Source organism: Pezoporus occidentalis, unplaced genomic scaffold, assembly GCF_034315485.1.
Source record: "Pezoporus occidentalis ecotype Australia unplaced genomic scaffold, CSIRO_AGI_Poc_V1 ctg183, whole genome shotgun sequence".
NCBI lineage: Eukaryota > Metazoa > Chordata > Aves > Psittaciformes > Psittacidae > Pezoporus > Pezoporus occidentalis.
In genome coordinates this window covers 1360744-1383735 of record NW_026913673.1, presented here as the reverse complement: position 1 = coordinate 1383735, position 22992 = coordinate 1360744, and the positions used below count along the sequence as shown (strand labels likewise).

General features: G+C 51.3%; 2 protein-coding genes across 2 annotated transcripts in view; both read right to left on the bottom strand.

The window, feature by feature from the left end:
- Positions 1 to 5680, bottom strand: part of HNF1B (HNF1 homeobox B) — a 30556-nt gene extending 24876 nt beyond the window's left edge. Inside the window, exon 1 of the mRNA XM_062615726.1 lies at positions 5566 to 5680. The gene's annotated coding sequence lies outside the window, so the exon portion shown is untranslated. The remainder of the gene's footprint in view (positions 1 to 5565) is intronic.
- A 1333-nt stretch (positions 5681 to 7013) lies between these two features.
- Positions 7014 to 22238, bottom strand: HEATR6 (HEAT repeat containing 6). Its single transcript, XM_062615804.1, has 21 exons — positions 22234 to 22238; positions 21902 to 22175; positions 20977 to 21084; positions 20405 to 20545; positions 19349 to 19464; positions 18555 to 18669; positions 18202 to 18303; positions 17653 to 17790; positions 16566 to 16855; positions 16002 to 16179; positions 15527 to 15733; positions 14883 to 14982; positions 14282 to 14640; positions 13843 to 13965; positions 13366 to 13452; positions 12311 to 12445; positions 11031 to 11153; positions 9927 to 10051; positions 9165 to 9261; positions 8520 to 8724; positions 7014 to 8074 (listed from the first exon to the last, which is right to left on the bottom strand). The coding sequence occupies exons 1-21, from the start codon at positions 22236 to 22238 to the stop codon at positions 7488 to 7490; spliced, it is 3615 nt and encodes a 1204-aa protein (XP_062471788.1). The 3' UTR covers positions 7014 to 7487.
- Positions 22239 to 22992: the final 754 nt, after the last annotated feature.

The window sequence follows — 22992 nt, the reverse complement described above, 5'->3', positions numbered from 1 at the left end:
TAATGCAACCGGTACGGCCCAGCAATCCCTCCCTGCAGCCACAACCGCCTCCATCACCCACGGAGGGTCCAGCATCACTCGCCCCACGCACGGGCAGCAGAACCCACGCTGGCACAATGGGGAAGGGGAAGCCCCGGGGCGCCGTGCCCATGGCATCGCCACGGCCCCATCGCGGTGGTGCGGGCCTCAATCCACGCCAGGGGATTTCTGCCCTTGTGCCTCATTCCTTCCCCTGAGCTCCATTTGCCGCCTGAGCGCGCGCAGACTCCACCGCCCCTGACCCCGCGGGCAGTGGGCAAGAGCGTTCCCACCGAAGCCGGGCCATTAAATCCCCTCGCTGGCATTCCCGGTCTCCGCGGCCCCCACTCCCTCGCGGGGCGGTTGTCGCATTCCCGGCTGCCCGCGCCTCCCCCCCGGGGCTGACGTCATGTTTGGAAGCCTGCTCCCATCCCCACCTTTATTAAATATGACCCCGGGATGATCCCGCCGGGGCCAAGGGAAGCTGCGGTTGCGGCAGGGATCAGACAGGAGAGGCAGAGCTGCCAGCCCCGCGCTCCCACCCCTTGCGCCCCGGGGACCCCGAGGTTTGCAGCCTCCCGACGCTGCAGGGACGACGGCACCGATCGCACTCTCACTCCGGTTCGGGATGGAATTGCCCTCGCTCCTACCCTCCCGCCCCAGGGATGATGGAGCTGTGGGTCTCGCCCTGCAGAGGTTTCAGGATGGGGGATCCATTGTAGGGGATCGGTGCCCAATGTTCTCATCCTCCTGGGCATCCACCCAGCGCAGAGACCCCATCGGCACCAAAACTCCATCACCGGCCGTGCTGCGTGACCTGCTCTGGGAAGGGATGCGCCCGAGGGCTCACAGAGCGAGGCAGGGATGTAGAAACGAGTCCTCCTCCTCCACATGCCCCTGTCTCTGAGCACAGTCTCAGCCTGGGCTGCCCTGGGGAAAAGATGCTCCCAGGCTCTCAGTACCAAGCTCTTCCCTGTGAGGGTGCTGAGGCGCTGGCACAGGGTGCCCAGAGAAGCTGTGGCTGCCCCATCCCTGGCAGTGTTCAAGGCCAGGGTGGACACAGGGGCTTGGAGCAAGCTGCTCCAGTGGAAGGGGTCCCTGCCCGTGGCAGGGGTTGGAGCTGGAGGAGTTTTAAGGTCCCTTCCAACCCAAACCAGGCTGGGATTCCATGGATTCCTCCCTGCCTGGTTCCCACCGTGGCCTTGCTCACCCATCACAAGCACCAACCCTTCAGCACTGGAAGGGACACAACAGGGAGCCCCCGTCCCCACAGTGCCCCTCCAACCACAGCACCCACACTGGGACCCCATCACCGTGGTGCCATCCCCCAGCGCCAGGCGGGTCCTGTGCGGCACCAGACAGGGGGCGAGGAGGCAGGAGCCGGGGATGGCACCGGGGGACAGGAGCCACCCGTGGCAATGGGACAGGGCCGGGCGGGCAGGAGGAGGACAGCAGCAGCGGGGCTCGCCTGACACGGCCATAATGAATGCTTCTCCCTTACCCTCTGCAAACAGCTCGGGACTCTTTGTCTGCTGATAAATGGCCCCTTTGAAGTTCTCCCTTCTCGAAAGCAAAGCAAAGAAACACTTTCATAGCCCGTCTTCACCCCCCCGGCCTCCTCCCAGACGCTGCTGCTCAGGGATGGGGGGGGCACAGGGGTGCTGTGGCCCCTCAACCGCAGGCAGGGCTGCTCAGCTTCCCCTTGGCTCTGTGGGGCTCAGCACCACCATGGCCATGGCCCAGTGCCCTTTGGCCACCGCATCCCTACCATCAACGTGCTCCCAGCCCCTCTGGATCCCTAAAACCCAGACCCCTCAATACAAGAGCCTGGGGGGGGGGTCCATTGACCACCCCAAGTCTTGATCTGGAGCTGAGGCTGCAGCTGGGTGAGCACAGGGGGTGGTTGGGGGTATTGGGGTGCGGACGTGACCCGGCACCCCCCAGGAGCCGCAGGCCTCGGGTTCTGCTTGGCTGCCGCAGCCAAACGAGTTCTGCCGGGCTATAAACGGCGCTGGACGCGGGGCAGGCCGGGAGCGCCGCCGTCCATGGCAGAGCTCCCGCAGGCTGTCACCGGTTACGTGTCAGGACAAACAATGCTATCGGCCCGGGATCGCGGCACACGGGACACCACAACAGTGCCATAGCCCCAGACACCGGCACGGGGCAGAGCCAACAGCAGCAGGGGCCGTGCCGTGTGTGGCTGCGGGATGGAGCCCGGACCGGTACCATCCCATGGTACCAGCGTGGCACAGCCGCTCCCAGTGCGCTCTGGGCTGATGCCATTCGGCTTCACCGAGCGTCCTCCGGCCTCTGATTAATTCCGAGACAAAGGGGAGGGAAGCGAGCTGGAACCAGCACAGGGCTGGGGCTGTGTTCTGGGAAAACAAAAGCAGGGGGTGGTGGCTGCAGCCCAGGACACACACGGGGATGGGGGGGATCCCCATTATGGGGGTTCTGTCCTTGGGACGGCTTCAGTGCGAGCCCTGGCTGCACTACAGGGGGCCCCCAACCTGGGTACCCCAAGTCCTGGCCACAGTCCCCATGGCTATGGGTGCCCATCACTCCCCCCTTCATGCTGAGCGCTGTGCAGGGGTCACCTCTGCCATTTTGCCGTAACGGAAAAAGACCAAACCCCAACTCCCCATAGGCAAAGCAACCGGGTGTGAGTGGAAGAGGGGGTTTGGAGGCCACAAACGCTGTTGGAGGTTGCAAACAGCTTCACAACCACAGCAAGGGTCCCCCCCCATGGGCACGGCGACCCCAACCCCTGCTGCCGGTGGGACCCTCCATCCCCAACGCGTTTCTCCACTGGGTGCCCTCCATGGGAGGGTCCGGCCCCTATTGGGGTCCCCTCTGAGCCGTGGGGGGAGCCGGGAGGGCAGGACCCAGGCAGCAAATTGCAGGAGTCAATGGTGCGGAGCCCGGGCGGCCGCCGTGTGACTGCGCTTCCCCTATCATAACCCCGAATTAAACATGCAGGCAATTACTTGCATGGCTTCCCCCCGACGAGGCCGGGCCTCGCGGTCATTAATGCAGGCGCACAGAGAAAAGCCATTAGGGGTGGGTGGCGGGGCCGGGTTTCGCTGGGAACAGTTCCGCTCCAGGAAGGAGCTAGGCCAAAGCCGAATTTCACACATCCCGGAGCGTGCCCGAGCACGGCGGCGCCCTGAAAGCCACCTTTTGTCCCCCCCATCGGTCCCCGGGGTCCCGCGGGATGGGTGGCACAGGGAGGGATGGGGACAGCATCACCCCAGCACCGGCGGCGCGGCGAGGAAGGGGCTGAGCCCTGCTGAACCCCCAAACGCATTGCCCCGGCCCAGCCCTGCCGCGCACGGGGGCAGCGGGAGGTGTGGGATCAAGGCTTTCACGCAAGCCCTCCGCAGGGCAAGATGCGGCAAGTTCTGCCCCTGATTTTACGAGGAAATTCCAGGTTTCGCATAGTTTTCCCTCCCGTTCCGGGGCAAACGCTCCTGGGGCCGCCCCGGGAGCCTGGAGCAAGCATTTGGGTGTATTCGTGCCCCCCGTGCCCTGCGGGAAGCCCCTACGGTGCCAGCGTGGAGCGTGCCCGTGCCTGGCTGCTGGGCCATCAAGGAAACCGAGACATACCAGCACGTCTAGACTGAACACCAGTCTGGGCCCCCGGGGAGCTGCAGGCCCCCCCCCGGGCAGCACAGGCTCGTTTCCCATGGGTGACACAACCCCAGGGATGCTATTGCTCACCGGGGCTCTCCAAGCCCCTTTACCAGCACCATCCCATCGCCACCGGGTGCTGCTCGTGTGGTGCCTCGCTGTTACCCTCCCTACGAGGGGTTCCCAGCCCTGGGCAGAGCATCCCCTCAGAGCAGGGGCTGGCGCAAGGGGCAGATGAGACCCGAGCGGAGCCATGCGGGCGCTGCCGGGGACCATCCATCAGCGGCGACCCCAGGGCAGCCGCGGGAGGAGCGCAGGGAGGGAAGGGGGCAAAGGGAAGCGGACAGGATCAAAACCACCGCGCTAGCGGCGGGGCGGCCCGAGATAGCGCGGAGCCATTTGTTACCGGAGGGGCGGCAGGCGGGAGCCCAGCATCAGCCGCTCCCCGCTGACCCCGCCACTGGAAGTCACCCCTTCCTTCGCCACCCCATTGCTCACGCACTGATGCGCGCCCCATAGAGCTCAATCCCGGTCCCATGGGGCGGGGGGGGCAGGTGAGGTTCCCCCTTCCCCTTGCTTGGGGGGGGAGCAGCAGCAGGACCCCACCGTCCCACCCGCGCTCCGGTTCTCACACACAGGAACACGCGGCTGCCCCGTCCGAGTCCCGCTGCTCCAGGGCAGCTCCCCCCCCCCCCCCCCAACCGCACCCCATTGTGCGCTATGGGCCGGGACCCCCCCCATCCTTCACCGGGGGCCGCCCGGGGCCGGACCCGCGATCGGGACGGGTGGTGGCCAGGGACGTGGCGCCACCTCGTGGCCCGGCGGCCGGGGCAGCTGCGGGGCCAGCGACCCCTTCCCTTTCGTCTTCCCCTTCTCCTTTCACTTCCCTTTCTCCCGCGCTTGGCTGCATCGGGATGCTCAGAGTCCAAAATCAGGTGAATTGTCCCTTCCCTCCCTCTCCGCTTCCATCTCCCTTCCCTCCGCTGCTGGAATGGATGCACCAGGATGCTCAGAGTGCAAGAAGCACACAAAACCAGGTGAGCTGCTGCCCCTTGGCTTTCCTTCCCTTCCATTGCCCTTTCCCTTTTCCTTCCCGTTCCCTCAGCTGCATCAGGTTGCTCAGAGTGCAAAACCCACGGGGCAGCAGGTGAATCGTTGCCTCTGCTCAGAGCCCATAAAGAGGCAGTGACTTGGAGGAAGGGAAAGCAAGCACCGAGATACAAATCACTACCCGAAGGCAAGGGGAGAGGGGTAACGGGTCCCTCAGCTGCTGCAAGCCAGGTCTGTGGCCACCCAACAAAACCCAGTGCTTCGGTCACCAAACCCTCTCCGCACACGGAGCCCGGTGCGGCCTCCAGGCACACAATCCCACAAGGAGGACTTTACAACCCCAGCCACAACCCCCGAGCTTTGAACCCATCACCATGGGCAGCCCCAGGGACCGCGCTGGGCACAGGGAAAGGTTCCCTCTGGGCTCGGCCGCAGGAGACATCCCGGGGCTGGGACCGGGCACTAAAGCCCTTTTGTTTTCCCCCACCCAGTGACCCTGCGCGGAAGAACAGGAGGATTGTCTTTCAAACGGAGCCGATGGGGAGCTTGCGTGTCCCCTCGCCACCTCGGCCATAAATCACCCTGCCTCTGATAAGGTAATTACCTTCTCCTTGAAACTATTCATAGGAAACCCTATAAAGCGCCTGCCTTGTAAACACAACAATAAAGAGGCAGGACAATAAAACCTTGGCCCGGGTGGGGAAGGTGCTGCCGGCCCTTCCACGAGTACCTCCTGCTTCACCAGTGGAGTGTCCAGAGGCTGCGTCCAGCCCCACTGCTCTCAATGGCAGCAAGCAGATGGCACAGGGCACATGCAGCCCACGCTGCTCCACAACCAAGCATCGGACACATGAAACCATCACTGACCTGACTATGAGGCAGGAGAACCCAGCTCAGCTCCAGCACCATCACAACTACACCCAGGACCAATCACCAGCAGCAGAAATAGCCCCCGGGGCTGGGCACAGCTGACCCCCATGAACAACCCAGAAATTAGGCCTGAATCTGCTCAGCTGCCCCTTTGCTCTCTTAGAACGTGTGTCTAGGAGGTGGTGAATGGAGTTGGTTCCACCAGCCAGGACAAAAACCAGCTCCTGCCCCTCTGCTCTCCCCTGTGCACACACTGGTTTTAACCCAGAGAGTCAGCTAAGGGTGTCCAAAAGCTTGGAAAAGGATACTCCTGTACAGGAGGATGAACACTGGCATCAATGTAAGACCCATCCTCTTCACAGGAGGTAATGAGCATGTGGGATGAGACCACAAAATCCAGACTCTACCTAAACTGGTGTGTCAGTCTTTAGTGAAGTGGCAAGAGGTCACACTGGTGCCGGAGTCTATGAGCATCCCTAGGGAAACGGGACAGAAGGGAGCAGCCGATGGTGTGCACAACCACAACTGTGGTTTCAGTGGCAATGGGACACGTTTCTGCTAGAGGCTGAACACAGCTGTGACACAGAGCCTGGTCCAGATGGTGGGAACTCAAAGATGGGCACAGCTACAACTGCAGCAGGCAGAGAAAAGGAGCAAGTGTCAGCTCAAGTGGCATCTGTAACTTGATGCACAGCCAGGCCGCTCCTAAGCCAAGAGCCCCACTAGGGACCAGTGAGGGCAGTGGTGGTGCTCAGCTCTACCCCTCTTTTCCAACCTCTGTCCCAGGCAGCAGCTCAGCATTCCAGGGCGCTGCACACCTGACACTGGCAGAGCTGTTCCTTGCTGCAGCAGAAGTCACTCGTGCCAGGGAAGTGGCTCCATACCTGCATCAATAAAGACTCCATCCCTGCGAAGGGGTTTCGGATACCCACACCACTTGAAGCCCACTGAAACCAGCGGCGTGGATGGAAGAACAAAGCAGATGAATTCTGTATCCCAAAGAGCTTTTACAACAGGCAGGGCTTGCTCTGAGCTCTGTTCAAACATCCACCCAGGGGTTAGGAGAGCAGGCACTTAACTCCCAGGGCCCCGGCTCATTCCTGGAGGCATCGATTTGTCCCCAGCAACATCAGAGAGCTCTGTCCTCCTGCAGCTATCAGCACAGTAAGCACACAGCAAACAGAGCAGGGAATGGGAAGGGGACAGAGCTGCAGAAACAAAGCCACATGTGCTTTAGGACATCATTGCACTTCCACCCAGGGGTAGCACTGCTTCAAGAGGCACAGTTCCAGCCTTGGAGGACTCGCTTTGGATTTTCTGGCTTAAACAACCTAAGGAACTTCCAGGTTTGGGAAGGCAGGAGGGAGGCACAGGCCAGGTGTAAGACCCAGGGAAGGCAGACGGGTAAAGGCAAAGTGTGTTTGCTCTAAGGAATTATTCAAATATTGGCAGTTTGGGGTTTATTGCAGGAACACAACATTTGCAGTGCTCAGAAAAACAAAATTCTTCCAGGCCCTTCCTTTACAACCGTGATTTTGAATACGGCAGCCAGAGTAACCCAATGCTTCCACATAAGCTGAGAGAACAGGCTGGTTTCATAAAACCCACCAAGAAGGAGAAGGTGTTTGTTTTCCAAGGGTAATGCTGTAACAGAACTGCACCAACTACGAGTAAGGATTGAAATAGCTGTTACAGCTGAACCCAGGACATGGGTAATGTGCAAGCAGAACCAGGGGAGGACAACTCAAGGGTTCATTAAACACAGAAATGAAAAATAATAATATTAAATTCTCCAGATCTTGTCTGTCAGGTTTATGAATGACTTCAGGAAGTATGAAACCAACTGTTTAACACCAGCTAGAGGAAGCGTTCGTTCCGGATGGCCCATGTGAGAGCAGTGGGTTCTCCTCTGTGCCCACTCAGAAATGGAGGTTGTTGGTCACCAAAAGAGGTGTTTCTAAGCCTCTTAATTCAGCAGCACTGGCGTGGTTTGTTAGGATATCCTGCAGATAAACAGACACTCTTACCCTAGCCTTGCCCTGCAGCTGCTTCTCCAACCCACCAAGATGTTCAATAGCTCCTCTTAACACTCCCTCCCTCTCACCCAAGTCCGTGTGGGTTCCTGCTTCGTTTTCTTCAGCACCAGATTTCAGATACTGCAAGACATAGGACTTGATTGCATCCCTGTTCTTTGTTATGGTTTCCCAAATGAGAGGCAGGTCCGTGCTCTTTGCCAGACTCAACAAATGGAGCAGAGCCTGGCAGATCTGTGTCCTGAGGCTGGCACTGTACTTGAACTCCAGGAAGTCCTCGGTGTCTTCACTCTTCTGCAGGGCGACCACCAAGGCACTCCAGATGTGGCAGAACTGCTCGGTGGAGCCGTAGCATTCCCTCCTGCTTGGGACGGAGAGGGCCATGGCTGACTTGATCCGGACTTTAAAGTTCTTGCAGGACTTCACCACTGAGGAAAGGGCACTGTAGGCTTGGGCGGTCCAAGGAGCCTCTCCTATAAAACCCCAAACCAAACCCATTCCAGTCAAAATACATAAAACCATAAATCCACCTCCTGAATATTGAATGGGTTTACATTTACTGTATTTATTCTGGTGTAAATGAGAGAACCAGGGGGTATGAAATGAAAAATTATTTACAAAGCTTCAGAAGATTAACTGGTTTTTAAAAGGAAAAGTGACATTTTGCATCTATTCACAGCTATAATCCCATCCTCATGCTCTCTTCTATAACACGGCAGATCCAACTGAATATAGCACACTGGTGCCTGTATTAACATTTGCAGGATCTGAGCCTATTTCACTGGCAGGAATGCTCTGACAACAAGGTTCTGCTCAGTTTGCTTTCCCCCTCTTCCCCAACACATCTGTAACAGAGCCCTTCTTCTCAAGACCACAACTTGCTGTGCAAATCCAGAGCCAGGGGGACAAGTTACTCACCGAGTGGCAAGGCAGGGTTCTTAAACACATTCCCCAGGGCGTAGCAAGCATTCCAGCGCACCTTCATAGTGGCCTCACTCTGAACAGTGGAAATGAGGGCCTGCAGAGATTCCTCGATGGCTTCCCTGAACCTGGGGTTTGCTATGTGATAGGGCTGAAGGAAATGAAGCACATTCCCAAGGGCCCGGACTGCATTGCTCTTTACCTGGAACACACATACACAGAAAAACCCCAAACCATGCTGGCTTTCAGCTTATAGGCAAAGCTTTTGTCAAGCCTGCTGTGAAATCACGCTCAGAGCCAAACCAGGAGCCTGTCTGGAAGCAGATTTGGTGTCTTATCAGATGGCAAGCTCTTAAATGCCACCAGAAAGATTGTTCTGTGCAAATGGTCACCCTGAAAAAGAGGCAGACCAACCCGCTCCTGCACTGGGGAAAAGCACAATCAACTGCCCTGCAAGTCAAACAGGAAACCTCCAAGCATGAGCCCTCAGGAGAGGATGCTGAGCTGCAGCTCCCCATCACTGGGGCAAAACACCCCAAAGTAACCGGGGACATCTCCCCCCCTCCTTTTCTTCCTTGTAAGAACAATGCAAGAGTTAACCACACCATGACACAACTCCACCCTCCCTCCCCTCACTCGTACCTTGTCTCTGTCTTTGGATGCTTCAGTTGCAGAGCGTAACATTTTCAACAGGAGGAGATCAGAAAATTCCTCATGAAAACTTTGTCCCATCGTTTCCCTGGCAGGAGAATCACACAGTGAAAGGCCAGCTCGGATGATCCATCCCCAAAGATGGGATACAATCCTTTAGAGAGGCGTATGAACAACCTTCACTCTTCAGAGAGCTAATATGTAAGGCAGACCTTACTACATGTGACCACTATGTTTATTAATTTAAAACCAAACTATCAATGCAAGTAAGCCAGTTAGCAATGCATTAAGTCTGTAATAAAAAACAGAGGGCAACGAATTGCTCAGAGGCAATTCTGCAGCAGGAATATATGGTAACTATTCCTCCTGTTAAAAATGTAACAGTAGGTCAGTCCTTGGCTTGAGGAAGTGTTAACTATTTATTAATTTTCCTCCTGTGTGATGCTGAAAGTAACCAGGAAAACTCAATTACACAAAGCAACACACAGGCAATAGAAAACTGAAAAGTAAACTTGGAATATACTCCAGACTAACAAGTAGGAAGAGCTGAACCCAAGCAGTTTAGAACTCAACCCTCAGATGGACACCAGATTCTTGTAACAGGGTCACAGACACACAGGCTGAGTGGTTAAAGGGAAGCATCTAAGCCAAATTTGAGGGGGTTTTGACACTAAGTAGATTAGTGTCCTCTGTGTGATGCTGCAGGAGTAGGGGCAGGGAGAGGACTTCCAGAGGCCCAGGCCACTTACGTACATGTTGATGATCAGGGTGTCTGTAAGATTGCCCAAGGACCACGCTGCTTTGGCACGGACGTTCGGAGACTTGTCATGGAGGGAATCCAGAATAGCATTTGCTGTGTCTGCCACAAACATCACGTCCTATGAAAGCAAGAAGGGCTGCAAAGTCAGGAAGCTTTAAAGACTCAGGTGATTTCCTTAGTAACACATTCATTCAGGCCTTCCCAGGGGAAACGATACCTGCACAGAGACCAGCTCCATTCATATACTCAGTATGTTTGTACAGCTTGGTTTGATCTTAAATTAACAGTGATCAAGTTCACCACTCCCTTGAGTGGCTGTTGCTGAAAGGTTTCAATGTATTATTTCATTTTATTAGTGCTTTAGTTACTTTGGATTTAACATAATTTCCTGGACTGCCAATCTTACTCTCATCAAATCCCACTCGAAGTAATTCCTTCTCCAAGCTCCCTGTTGAGCTGCCTGTTTAATCTTCTCTTCTATGGCCATTACGTTTCATTTTCATTCCCCTGCCTATGGAAAAGAGTTTGCTTTCAAAGTCTTTTGGAATCAAATCTCAACATCAGCTATTGCATAATTATTACAATCACTGAGTTCAGGCCACACTGCAAAAACTCCAGAGTCTCCCAGCTCAGCCAAGCCAAGACCAATTTTTCCTATGGAAACCATCCAGCATTTTTCTCTTGATAAGTTTTACTTCTGAGCTTGGAAGCAAAGCTGAAGCCTCCACATTAAAAACACGCTGTACCCCTGCTCTGCCTTCACAGCTTCACCTCATTTCTTGCAGCTCCTTTGTGCCAGCCTGGCCCCCCACTTCTGCCCCCAGGAGCTCAGGGAAGACCCTGGCTTCCCTTCTTTTGCTCTCGCTTATGAGGCACTTTAGCTTCTGTTTCATCTCATTTAAACCTGCACTGGTTCTGTTCACCACATAAGAGGCAAGACCAGGTGTAGAGACAATAAGGAAGAGCTACATACACACTACAGACCAAAAGCAAGTAGGAAGGCCAACTCATTCCAAAAGAACTCATGTCCCACATCTTATGCTTCACCAAACCCATTATGAAATGGCTCAAAATAAGAAAAACAGGGCAGTTCTGACCTGCCTGAGGCAAGAGAAGAGGATGTAGACTCCAAGCGCACGTGCGGCAGCAGCTTTTACCAGTGGGTTCTCACTGTGGTTCAGGCCAAGGAGCAGAGTGACACACAGGATCTGCTGGTCATTCTGCAACGAAAACCAGTCATGGCAATAGGGAGAAACTGAAAAGATCTCTGTCCCACTAAGACAATTGAAAACCCCTCGTATGTGGAACCTATACAAACTACCATTCAGAGCATAATCTTTAAAGTAAATTGTGCGGCGTTTCAGGATGCCACACAGGAAATGGGAATGCTTCCAGCAAACAAGATCTTGTTGCTCTTAGGCAAGACTACAAAGGAAACCAAAATATTAACTATCATCCAAATGCAGACAGCACGGCCCAGCAGAGGTAAAACCACTGGATCAGTTGGTTTTTCCTGTCTTACTTCACTCTTTCCCCCCCATTAACAAGGACAGCCAGGCAGATTAAGTTCATCCCGGACAGATTGTCAGTTTACCAATCCATGACAAAGATCTTGGTTTCATCGGAGCAAAGGGTCAGAGTGGGCACTGACTTGACCCCACAGGGACAAGAGAGTGTATGGGATCAAAGTACAGGGTGATGAAGTACATGCTGTGCTTGGAGAAACCGGACGGAGAATTCCAGAGATACTGCTGTACTAGCAATTCCTGGGCAAATGAGACCTGGCAGAGTACTCCCATCAAGAAGGGCACAGTGACATGAAAGGAGAGGCACAATGCAGGGGTGATACACTGCCAAGGCTTTCATGTTTAAAAGCGTATTTTATGTTGCAAAAGGAGAGTCAGGCCAACATATTTGTTTGCTTCTGCCAGGGCAATCGCCACAGTTCAGTGTTTTAAAAGCCAGCCAAGAGAAAAGCCATGCATGTGAACTGGTGACCACCATCAGTCCGTGGCTGTTAGCTCAGCTGTGTCTTCAAAAGATTTCACCAGCAAAATAACAACCCTTCACCCCTCCCTCAAGCAATGAAATCCTTGCTCTCCATCTCCCCTGCATCACTGACAAGGCCAAGTATTCATAGCAGGGCCAAACAGCTTCTGTGACCCACAGTTTAATTGTTTTGGCAGATTAATAACTCCCAACATTGCCTTTTCCAGTCTTCAATGGTCACAACCTGTTCAGAATGCTTATGAAAAATCTGGGAGGTTTCTCCACCCTCTCATTTTAAGCTTTAAGAGGCTTTACACTGCTGCAATCTGGTAGACAAGATCAAAACCTCAGTGGCTTTAAAAATGCCACCTTAAAGGAGTGCTCTTACCTTCAGTCTGCTGAAAGCTTCAGGCAAGATAGAGGACAGGGCATCACAGGCGCTTGTCTGCAGAGTCGGATGGGGAGAGCTCTGAAGAGTGCCAGGCAAAGGGCCATTCAACATCATGGTCCAGAAAGTTACAACCTACAGAAGCAGCAGCCAGGTTTATTTACTTAAACTCAGCAATTATACCTGAGTCCTACAACAGGTTGTCTTTTGCTATGATCATCTTTAAGACATCCTTACAGCAGGTAGCATAATCACACATGGAAGTGACTGCAACTCTTTGCAAGCCTAAGCTACTTGGCATTCAGAAACATTTTAATACTGCTATCAAGTACTTACTCACTGAGTTCTGTTTCTTTCCTTCTCAAGGCCATATACACTTGGATTAGCTTGCATTAGGTAGGATTACAACCCCCTTCTTGAATCCAATTAATGTGCTTGACAATTTGCATTCACCTCAAGTAACAGGAACCTGGTGCTACTGGACATGTTTCCTATCTTGTAAGGTCACTGGTGATCAGCTCAATACTTAGCATAGGCCAAGGAAGCTTTTAAACTTGGCTTCTGTTCACAGAAGCAAGACTTAAACAGGCCGAAGTTACTACCAGAATGCCAGTGCCCCAGCTTCCACAAACCTGTCCAACAGCCAGCCTCAAACAGTGACCTTTCCTGAAATCACATGCATTGTGGCTCTTCTGCACTCGTGAGCAGCCAGAACATGCAGGCTGGCTCTTGTAACAATGCAAATTCACCAGACTCTGTTCTTCCACCTTTCTGACTTAGATGAGGTGGGAAGAGGAGGAATGAGGAAAGGCAGAGAGGCAGTGTTAACATCACATAAAACAATCCCCCCCCCCCCCCACCTGCCTACAGACACAAACAGAACAATAAAGGAAGTCTACCAAAATTCTCCATATCAGCACCTACAAAGCCACAGGGCATCGAGTCCCTTTGTGCTTTCCTGCAATTGATTTATTTATCCATGCCAGTGGCTTTGCAGAGCACTCAAGAGAGGAAGCTCAGTGAAGTGGAATCTCAGAGGGAGCCCACACGCTTACCGTGCTGACCGGTACTCTCTGATCAGGGCTGATGGCTGAATCGGGTTTGTACTGCTGCAGTACACCTGTGCCCAGCTCCTCCAGGAGCTGCAAGGAAACAAAAGGCAACTGGGTCTTCGTCAGGGAAGCCTCAAGTTCTATGGAACCATAGCAACCTTTACCTAGGACTCTAATTATTTACCCAGGGAACAAAACGGAAGGATTCAGTACTGGTTTGGACTCTATTCTGCCCCTGCTAGCAAAGAAATTAGAGGAAAAGCCTTTCTTACATCAAGTCATCAGCTAGGACAGCATAACAAATTGCCATACAAAGAGGAAATGTCCTCCGAGCTGTCCTCTGGGTGACAGAACACAGCTCCTGCACCGGCAGATGCTAACTCGCACGTGCTCTGAATATCCATCACTACCCATCTGTATTTGCAAAGCACACTAATAGATAAAATTGACTCAGTGAAGCAACACTCCTCATGCTCTTACTTTGGCTCCGTGAAGCTGAACGGATGGATCCATTTCTTCCATGCATCTGCAAGCCACTTCTCCAAGCTCTAGGAAATAGCTCTGAGCCATAGGGAAATGGCCTTTCACAAGCAGGGCCAACACCTAAACACAAACAAAAGGAAATCCATTCACCCTTTTTTCCTTTTATTAAACCAAAATACCCCAAGTACACACAGAGAGGATGCTCATGTGCAAATCAGCACTGGAACCACATACTAAACTCTGATGTACCTTGCAGTACAACTTCTAGAATACCAGAGCTCATTCAAAACCTTCCTGTTCATTACCCTGTTCAAAACCAGCCACAAAAGCACTATCAGGTAGCAACACAATGAATTATTTACTGTAAGTGAGGTCTCCTGTAGCTAAAAAGCCAAGCAAGAGTGCCTGTAGAGCAACACATTCAGTATCTCCCCACCTGTAAGGCTTCCAGTCGAAGGGGACATGGTTCATAAACGCTGGAAAACGATGGGAAGTTCGCATCACTGTCAGAACAGGAATCCTCTCTGGGCAGAACGATGATGGACACACAGAGACGGAGCAGCCAGCATGGCTCTGGAGATGTGCATCCTGCTGGGGTATCCCCAGGCTCCCCTTCTGAGGGGAGGGGTTTTCTCCACTGCTCAGAGGAATTAGAACGGTGAGGGGTTGTGCTACCACTATGACTTAGCCCTGAAGAACTGGGCTGCTGCAAAAGTAACTGCACCTCTGGCAAAGGTACTTGGATAGATACTATAGCCCCTAATAATGTGAGACTAGACACTCGGACATTAACATCTGCAAGAAAGAACAGGGCAGGGGAAGAAAAAGCCACTCCATTAGCATCTCACTGACACATCAGCATCCTTCAGCAGTTTTCGGACAAGACAGATCATAACATGTAATTCAACAGAAATGTATATGTTTATGTATTGATGAATCACAGGGGGAAAGAGGGAAATCCACAACTATTTCATAACAAGCAATGCCCAATGAAGGCATCACACGCTCAAAGAGGCTCCAGTCAAACGAATACAAACCTTTATGGCAAATGTAGGGCTTTATCTGGTTCCACACTCTCGTCAGCAACCCAGGTTTTAAACGGCTGTATGGGGCATTTGAAACCAAATTTGCAAGGCACTGAAACACACAGAAGAACATGCATGGAGCAGTGGTTATGATGTCAGCCTTGCCTCCAACACATCTGGTTTTACATTGGCAATTTTAGGTCATTTTGACAGCTAATTACCTGAAGGCACCTAAAACCAAATGCAATTATCTGCTGTTTGAAAGCTGGCTACAGACTTGGCTCCTAAGAACAAGTATTTAACTGTTGTGACCTGGCATAAAGACCAAGGAATTTCAGTAGCCCATGGAAAGCTTTTTTTTGCCAATTTCCACTTTTAAAGCCAATGTGAGTCTTCAGAATCATTTTACAGGTTCACTCAACCCCAAAAACTACACAAAAGGAATGCAGGAAGAAGAGAATTGTGCTGGAAAGAACCCCAGAGCTGTGTAGGAAGACTCAGTCAATGAAGTCGTATGAGATGGTAACAGATTATTTCCCACCATCACCTTAGTCCTCAACACCTACAGTAATTCCTGTGCAATCCTTCTTCAAGACATAATCCAAGAGACCAGTATCATCTCTTGGCAGCATTCGGAACACTAACAGTACAGTTACCTTGACTATCTGTGTCAGGGTTTGGGAAGAGGATTCTGCCACCAGGGCCAGCAGCAGACAGCGGTGCAGCTCCCGGATGCTAGAAGCAATAGTTACAGAGAAGGGAGTAAAAGCTCTCTTGTGATCATTAACGTCTTCGGCAACAGAAAGGAACTGCTTGGAGCCTTCCAGGATGGCTGAGAGGACTTGAAGAGCACAGGCACGGGTCTGAAATGATAAAACATTTATTACCCACTTTTAACACCTCCTTTGAACTGATGGAGAACATCCAAAGTTAGGGAAGTCTCCTTCTCCGACAAGAGAAAATTCAACTCCGACTATTTTTATCTCACAATCCAACCAATCCTTTGTTTCCCTACCCAATACAGCCAGCAACACAGATACAGTAGCCAAAATACTTACTGAAGGCCAGAGAAGACAACTCAAGATTAATATGGCAAAAATGCAATGCTTTTTCTACTCAGAGCTGCCTCACCTTTGGAGAAGGGTCCTTTAAAGCAATAGTCATCAAGGACACTGACTGGGGACTGCCAATACCAGGAGCATCAGGAACAAACGCTGACCAGTAGCCATAAAGAACTCTTTTTTCTATTGATTTTATAGCAGAGAGGAAACAGGCCAGAGCCCCCTGACGAACATTGGCTTGGTAAGATCTTAAAAACAAACAAAAAGATTCATGAAATAGCAGCAAAGAAGAGTAATGGACCTAACCTCTCACTAGCATTAGTGGCCAGATGTGAGAAGAAATTCTTCAGACCAAGAATAGGAAGAGAAAGAACAAATTTGCTTTCCAACCAATACAAATCACTGCTTTCCTATCTTCTTGTATCATCACATAAATCAAAGCTGTTGATTTTCTCAACAGCTTGAAGACCAAAGCACTAGGACCCTGTCGGAAGCGTGGGAGGCTGCACCCATGTAAAATTCATGTCAGGTCTGCAGGGACAGAAGGTGTGTTTTAACATGACACACGAGTTGAAATTGTTCCGAACAGCAGCACACTGCTGCTGTGCTTTATGTTTACACCAACAACAATCACCTCACTTTGCTCTGTATTCCACCTTCAGCATCGGAATATTCCGACTCACTGCTGCTGACTCTTTTCCAGCTAGGATAATGTGAAGACAAGTGATCCTTCCCAGCAGGCACGTTTGCAACATCTGATGCACGACTCCGAGGATCTGAACCAGGATTCTTCTGCACATTTTCAAAGTGCAATTTCTTCATGTCTGCTCCAAGGGCTGATTCATTTCCTGCATCACCCGAATCTCTCCCTTCCTCCACAAACTCTCCCTTCTTTTGTTTCCCTTTGGACTTCTTTCTTCTGTTCTGTTTTAAGACAAAACCCACATCTTTAGTATCTGAGAGTCTGCAAACTCTGCTTATTAGTAGCAACAGTAACATCAGTATAGGAATACCTTAGTGTAAGCAAGCAGTTAATATCTGAATAACCTCAAAATTTAAGGTTTGGCCTCTTCATCAGTAAAGCAAAAGATTTCCAAGAAAGCTTTCAGTTAAAACCCCTATTTCACACAAAAGTGACTGAAGAAGAAGAATGGTAAATGCTGCTGTAGACTTACAGTAGACATTTAACATGTGAAAAGAAACAAGTCAACATGACTGCACATCTTTATTTTCTCTCATGTCTTTCAGATAATTGGTAATCCAAAATGTTTACAGGGTTAAAAAATAACCTGTAGAAGGATTAAGGGGCGGGGGGAGGAAATCAGTCTCGAGATGAACTTGACTCCCCTAGGAAAGAGTCAAACAATTGTGCAAGTGTTAGAGAGAAAATGTAACTTATAAAATAAGAAGCTTTGCCTCGTCTGCACGCACCAATCCCATGCCTGCAGGCCAAGAATTCTTGGCTATAGATGAGTAACTGATGCACAGAGCTCAGCTCAGGAAAAGCAATCTCCTCAGAGCCATTTGTGTTCTCCTCATCTGAGCTTACAAAGCAATTTTACTAGGAGCAGAGATTTATGATCAATACCTTTAAAGCAAAGAATGAGAAGTGTATCAGATGCTCAGAACACAAAGAGCAACCAACATCAGTCAGGTAACACACAACTGCACAAACACGTGCACAATGAACATGCAGCAGAATTGGTGTAATTCAAACTTACCCCTGTCTGCTTAAAGGTGGCTGATTCTGACTGTTCCTGTTTGGCAGGCAACCTTTTGTCGTACTGAGGTAATGGAACCGGGTACAAGGCTGCTGGCATCTCTATGCTCAGGCCTGGCAGTCCATGAAACATACATTTCTAGAATAGAAACAAAAACATTATGGTCCTTTCCCTTTGTGACGCACAAAGATTTACTCTGTATTTACTCAGGTGTTCATCCATTTTCAGTTGGGGTTGTAATCCTTGCCCCCTCTAAGTGCTGTATAACAGCACTGCAACATCAGAAATTCAACTATATCTAGAAGGATTTTAAGTGGGTCCAAAGAAATGAGCCTCCCATCTTTCTCTCACATTCTTCTGTGGGAACTCCAGTTAAGAAGCTGTAAGAGAAACTCAGTGTCATCTTTATATCCCACAATACATATTCCCACCATGCTCGCGCTTCTCTGCTCCCTCCTTCTTGTCTTCTATTGTTCCCCATTTAACAAGCACCTGGAAGATGCACCTTCCAGAGTCTGCCTCCTTCTCAAGGTGGACTGAAGTACTCACCTTCAATACTGCAAGAAGAGATCCAATTTGGTCAGTCTGCATTAGTTTCATCTTCCCACCATTGAGAAGCGACTGGATACCTTTCAGTGCATTCTGCAGTAACTGAAAACCAACACACAGAATTACTCACTTTTCTTTCCCAAAACACTGAAGGTTCACATTTTTCAAGTGACCTTCTGGGCAATTATGGTTTAACTCAACATAATTACTGGGACACTTACTTATGTTTATTAAAAACCCAGACTATTTAAGCAAAACCTCAGTTGACAACATTCCAAATGTCACATATTCCACATTCCAATATTCCAGCAGCACAATCTCCTAATGAGAGTATTCTAGACAATTACACTCACCATGCAAAAAGTGATGTCATCTACATCAGAGGTTTTTGAAGACTGCAGAACACTTAGGAAAGTCTCAAAACAGACACTTCTGTAGGACTCATCCAAGTATGGCTGTTCAGGCACGCTGAGATTAAAGCAGGAAGACACAAGTGGTTGGTTTACAATCCATCCCACAGACTCAGACCTAAGCCCTCTGCCAGGCTGAAGAGCACAGCCTCAGGTGGATGGTGGCTCTTTGAAAGGGAGCAGCTCTACCACTGTAAAGAACAGAAGGAAACCTTCTGCACAAAGAGCTAGTACAGTCATAGCGTGCCTTACACCTACACTGCTTCTGTGGCCTGCTTCTTGATTACAATGACTCTCCAAGCACAGCTTAACAAGATCTCATGCTTATAAATGCTTTTTAGGCAAAAACCAGCATTGAAAAGGGCTTAGAATGACTGTGGAATCAGCATCTTTACATGTGGAACAGAAAAAGGGAGTAACTGACAATCACTGTAAAAGCTTTTAACTGGCAATTTCTTATGCAAAATTAACCCAGAGAATCATTGCAGGGACCACAAAGAACTACACTTGTTTTCTTCCTTAAACTAATCTCTGTGTCATTGTATCTGGAAGACGGAGAGTTTACCATTTTATCCAAAGAGACCCTGGAGCACTGAAGTTCTACATCTCAAATTCATGCATATACCCCTTTTAGACTTAAATTTGCTGTTCCCAGCCCAGAGCAGAGCAGCCGTCCTTGCTGTCAGAGGTACATCTCCCAGGGCACCCACTCCCCCATCTGGAAGGCTCGCACGCACCTGAGACAGAGGTTTGCCATGCTGCGTACTGCTGCCCTCCGGAGTTCCACGTCGGGCTGAGCAGCATCGCTGAGCTGCACCAAGAGCCCAGCCTTGCCCAGCAAATCCGGGAGATGCTAAAACAAACCACCAGGAGCCGTTAGGAATCAGTGCTCTTCCCTCAGCCTCCTGCTTCTTCTGTTTGGTAGCTAAACATATCTATGCTACCAAAAAAAGAGCTGTCAGCTGCAGATCCAGATCCCACAGACAGATTATGTTTAGACAAAAATGACATGAAAATATAAATTTCCAAAGTTCTCCTATTTTGTATTGAAAATTACTGAGTGTGAGCACAGTTGAGGCTGAGTCCCAGTTTATGCTTTCTTCCCAGACACAAAGCTAAGTTAGTAACAACTGCTGTACCAAATTGCTGCAGTTATATAGGCTACAAACCCACGCAAGCTGGCAGCTCCAAAACTGCTACCATCACCTCCGTGTGCTTCAGCCCAGCAGCAGAAACTGCTCTGCACGCTGCCAAGAGCTGGTGACGGCAGGATTCAACATACCAAGCACCATCAGTCACACTGCAGCAACAAGGAGCTTCATGCAGACCTCAAGACTGATACCGGATAGGCTCCGCTTTGGAAAGGCTTTGAGCCCACTGATCTGGTTACTGGGTAAATTTCAGGCTCCTCAATGGAGCCTGCTGAGTAACGTGCAATTTGAAGCTCCCCGTGTTCTTCCTGCCCGGTACACAGGTATACCGGGGTGGTCAGACTGCAGCCTAAGCCTGGTGCACTTCTTCAACAGACTGCCTTTGGCTCAAGCCAGGTATGAGGTGGTCCCTATAGCTGCAGCCTGCAGATATAGAGGTATTTGGCATGGGAAGGATCTTGTTATATCCTTATTATTAGCATATACACCTACCACACCTGAAATCCAACTTCCATCAGTCACTATTTAAATGATACCTAATCTTAACATGAAGATAAGGCAATTTGAGAACATGATAGTTTTCTATTCTTTCTTTTAGGGAAAAAATAAATAAAAGTAGAAATGGGGTGCTTGCAAACTCACTTTCTGACATTTAGGTCCATTATTGTAGACAAGAGCTGCCAAGGCTTGCACAATTTCCACATGTGTCCAAGAGCTGCACTGTTTAAGAGCCGAGATGCAATAGGAGAGAAGGAAATTCAAGTTCTGTTCATCAACCAGCACCTGTTGGAACAGAGAAGGTCAAGAAAACACCATTATGTACTGCTGGAGCTAATATACTGTGTGTATTAACTAGTATATTAGTACATACTAATATACTCAGATACACTGGTTACAGACTTGGGTGATCTGGCTGTTAAAACTACAGAGCATCACAGAATCAGCCAACACAAACGGACAAACAGACAAACCAACACAAGTGTCCTGTAACCGGGATATTTTTGATGGTGTATCATGTTTGACAGAGCTGTTTTTACATGGGGAACCAAGCTAGAGCCACAGATCAGAACCTCAGCTAAGAGTAAATATGCAACACAGGGGAAAATCCAAGTAACTCTGCATGTAGGTTGGCTCCACAGCACTGTAAGAAGGCAGGAGGTCTCCCTGGGAGGCAGCACACAAGGAAAGGAGGGACAAGGCCAAACTTTCCATACCTGAAACCTGTTAAGTAAGTGATGGATAAGCTGACAGACTTTGCTGACAAGATGTTCCTGATCAAGGTGAACCAGCTGACAGGCTTGGACAAGCAGAGCACAGACATCCTGGAAAACAAAGCCTCAGTTTATTACTTAGGGACTACAAAGCCAGGGTGGAAACCACATCGTCACCTGAGGCTCTGCCTGCACAACCAGATCTGCGTGTGGGTACCACTGGCATCGATACACAGGAATAATGAAATGAATGAAACTCCAGATAGTGAGCTTCCCTTCCCCTCATTCACCACCAGACCTTCATCCCTGTGCAGGGGGATGCTGACACAGGACTCATATTGCAATAGTACTGCTCAAACAACACAGCTTAGGCACTGGAGTTAAATCCAAGCCGATAATAGTAGCAAAAGAAGTATCTAGAGTTAGATCAAGGCACGGAAGGGGCAGGGGGAGACCACTGTCCAAAGAAATAAATTCCAAAGTGCAAAGTAATCCTAGTCTGGAAATAAAATGAAGAAAAGCGGGTAAATCAGCAGTGCTTATGGAGCAGTAACGAAGAACAGTGTGCTCCAAACAAAGCAGTGTCAATACTGTGTACCTACAGCACTCAGCATTGAAGGGCTCACTTTAAACTTGACATGTTTTACCGTCTGAATACCAGACTATGATATCACTCAGTCCTTTGGCCGTTACTTACTCCTGCTGCCTACAGACCCATCACTGCGCGCTCACCAGCACCTCCCACCGTGCCCACCCTCCATCCCCACCACCGCTCCCCCCCACGCCGGCAGCAGAGCTCACAAGCGCCTGCGGAGGCAGGGGAGGGAACCCGGGTGGAGGCAGAGGGGGGCCACGGTCCTGGCTAAGGGGGGAGAGCGGAGGAGGCGCAGGAGAACCCCGCGATGGCCCCGCTCCCACCACGCGGTACCTGCGGGCTGGGCCCGGCCGCCGGCGCCGTGCCGCAGCTCTCGGAGATGAGCTGGTCGAAGAGCAGGTGGAGCTCGGTGCGGCGGCTGCTGTCGGGCCGCTCCGCGCCGGGCCCGGGCCGCAGGGCCCCGAGGCGAGCCAGGTACCGGCGGACGGAGCCGCCCAGCTCCGGCTCCGGCTCCTCGGCCACGGCCGCCGCCATCTTCCGCCTTCCCGCCGGCGGCGCTATGGCAACGCGGAGCACTTCCGGGGCGGGCGGGAGCAGCAGGAGGGGCCTAGGGGCCGGGTGTCACCTTCACTGCAGTGACACCATCAGAGCGGTGTCACCCTCACCGCATTGACACCATCAGAGCGGTGTCACCATCACCGCAGTGACACCATCAGAGCGGTGTCACCCTCACTGCATCATCACCCTTGTGGCTGTGTCACCTACACCGCAGTGACACCATCACGGCGGTGTCACCATCACTGCATCATCACCCTTGTGGCTGTGTCACCTACACCGCAGTGACACCATCAGAGCGGTGTCACCATCACTGCATCATCACCCTTGTGGCTGTGTCACCTACACCACAGTGACACCATCATGGCGGTGTCACCATCACGGCAGTGTCACCCTCACAGCATTGACACCATCACAGCGGTATCACCCTCACAGCATCATCACCCTTGTGGCTGTGTCACCTTCACCGCATTGACACCATCACGGCGGTGTCACCCTCACAGCATCGTCACCCTTGTGGCTGTGTCACCCTCACTGCATTGACACCATCACAGCGGTGTCACCCTCACAGCATCGTCACCCTTGTGGCTGTGTCACCCTCACTGCATTGACACCATCACAGCGGTGCCACCCTCACAGCACTGGCATCATCATAGCAACGTCACCCTCACAGCTGCACCACCATCATGGTAATGCCACCACCATGGCAATGTCACCCTCACAGCAGTGTTACCCTCATGGCCATTCCACTCTCATGTGGCGCTGAGCCCAGGAAGGAAAGGGAATTCACGATGATGGAGCAGCAGGACAAGCCCAGGCACCTGCCCCAGGCAGTGACTGCAGCTCTGGGCCTTGGGACTGGGTGCCAT

Coding starts and splice junctions, on each gene's coding strand:
- HEATR6 (XM_062615804.1), bottom strand. Junction 17,791..18,201: donor CTCTTCTTGCAGTATTGAAG/GTGAGTACTTCA, acceptor TTTCTATTCTAG/AAATGTATGTTTCATGGACT. Junction 12,446..13,365: donor AGAGAGTACCGGTCAGCACG/GTAAGCGTGTGG, acceptor CTGCTTCTGTAG/GTTGTAACTTTCTGGACCAT.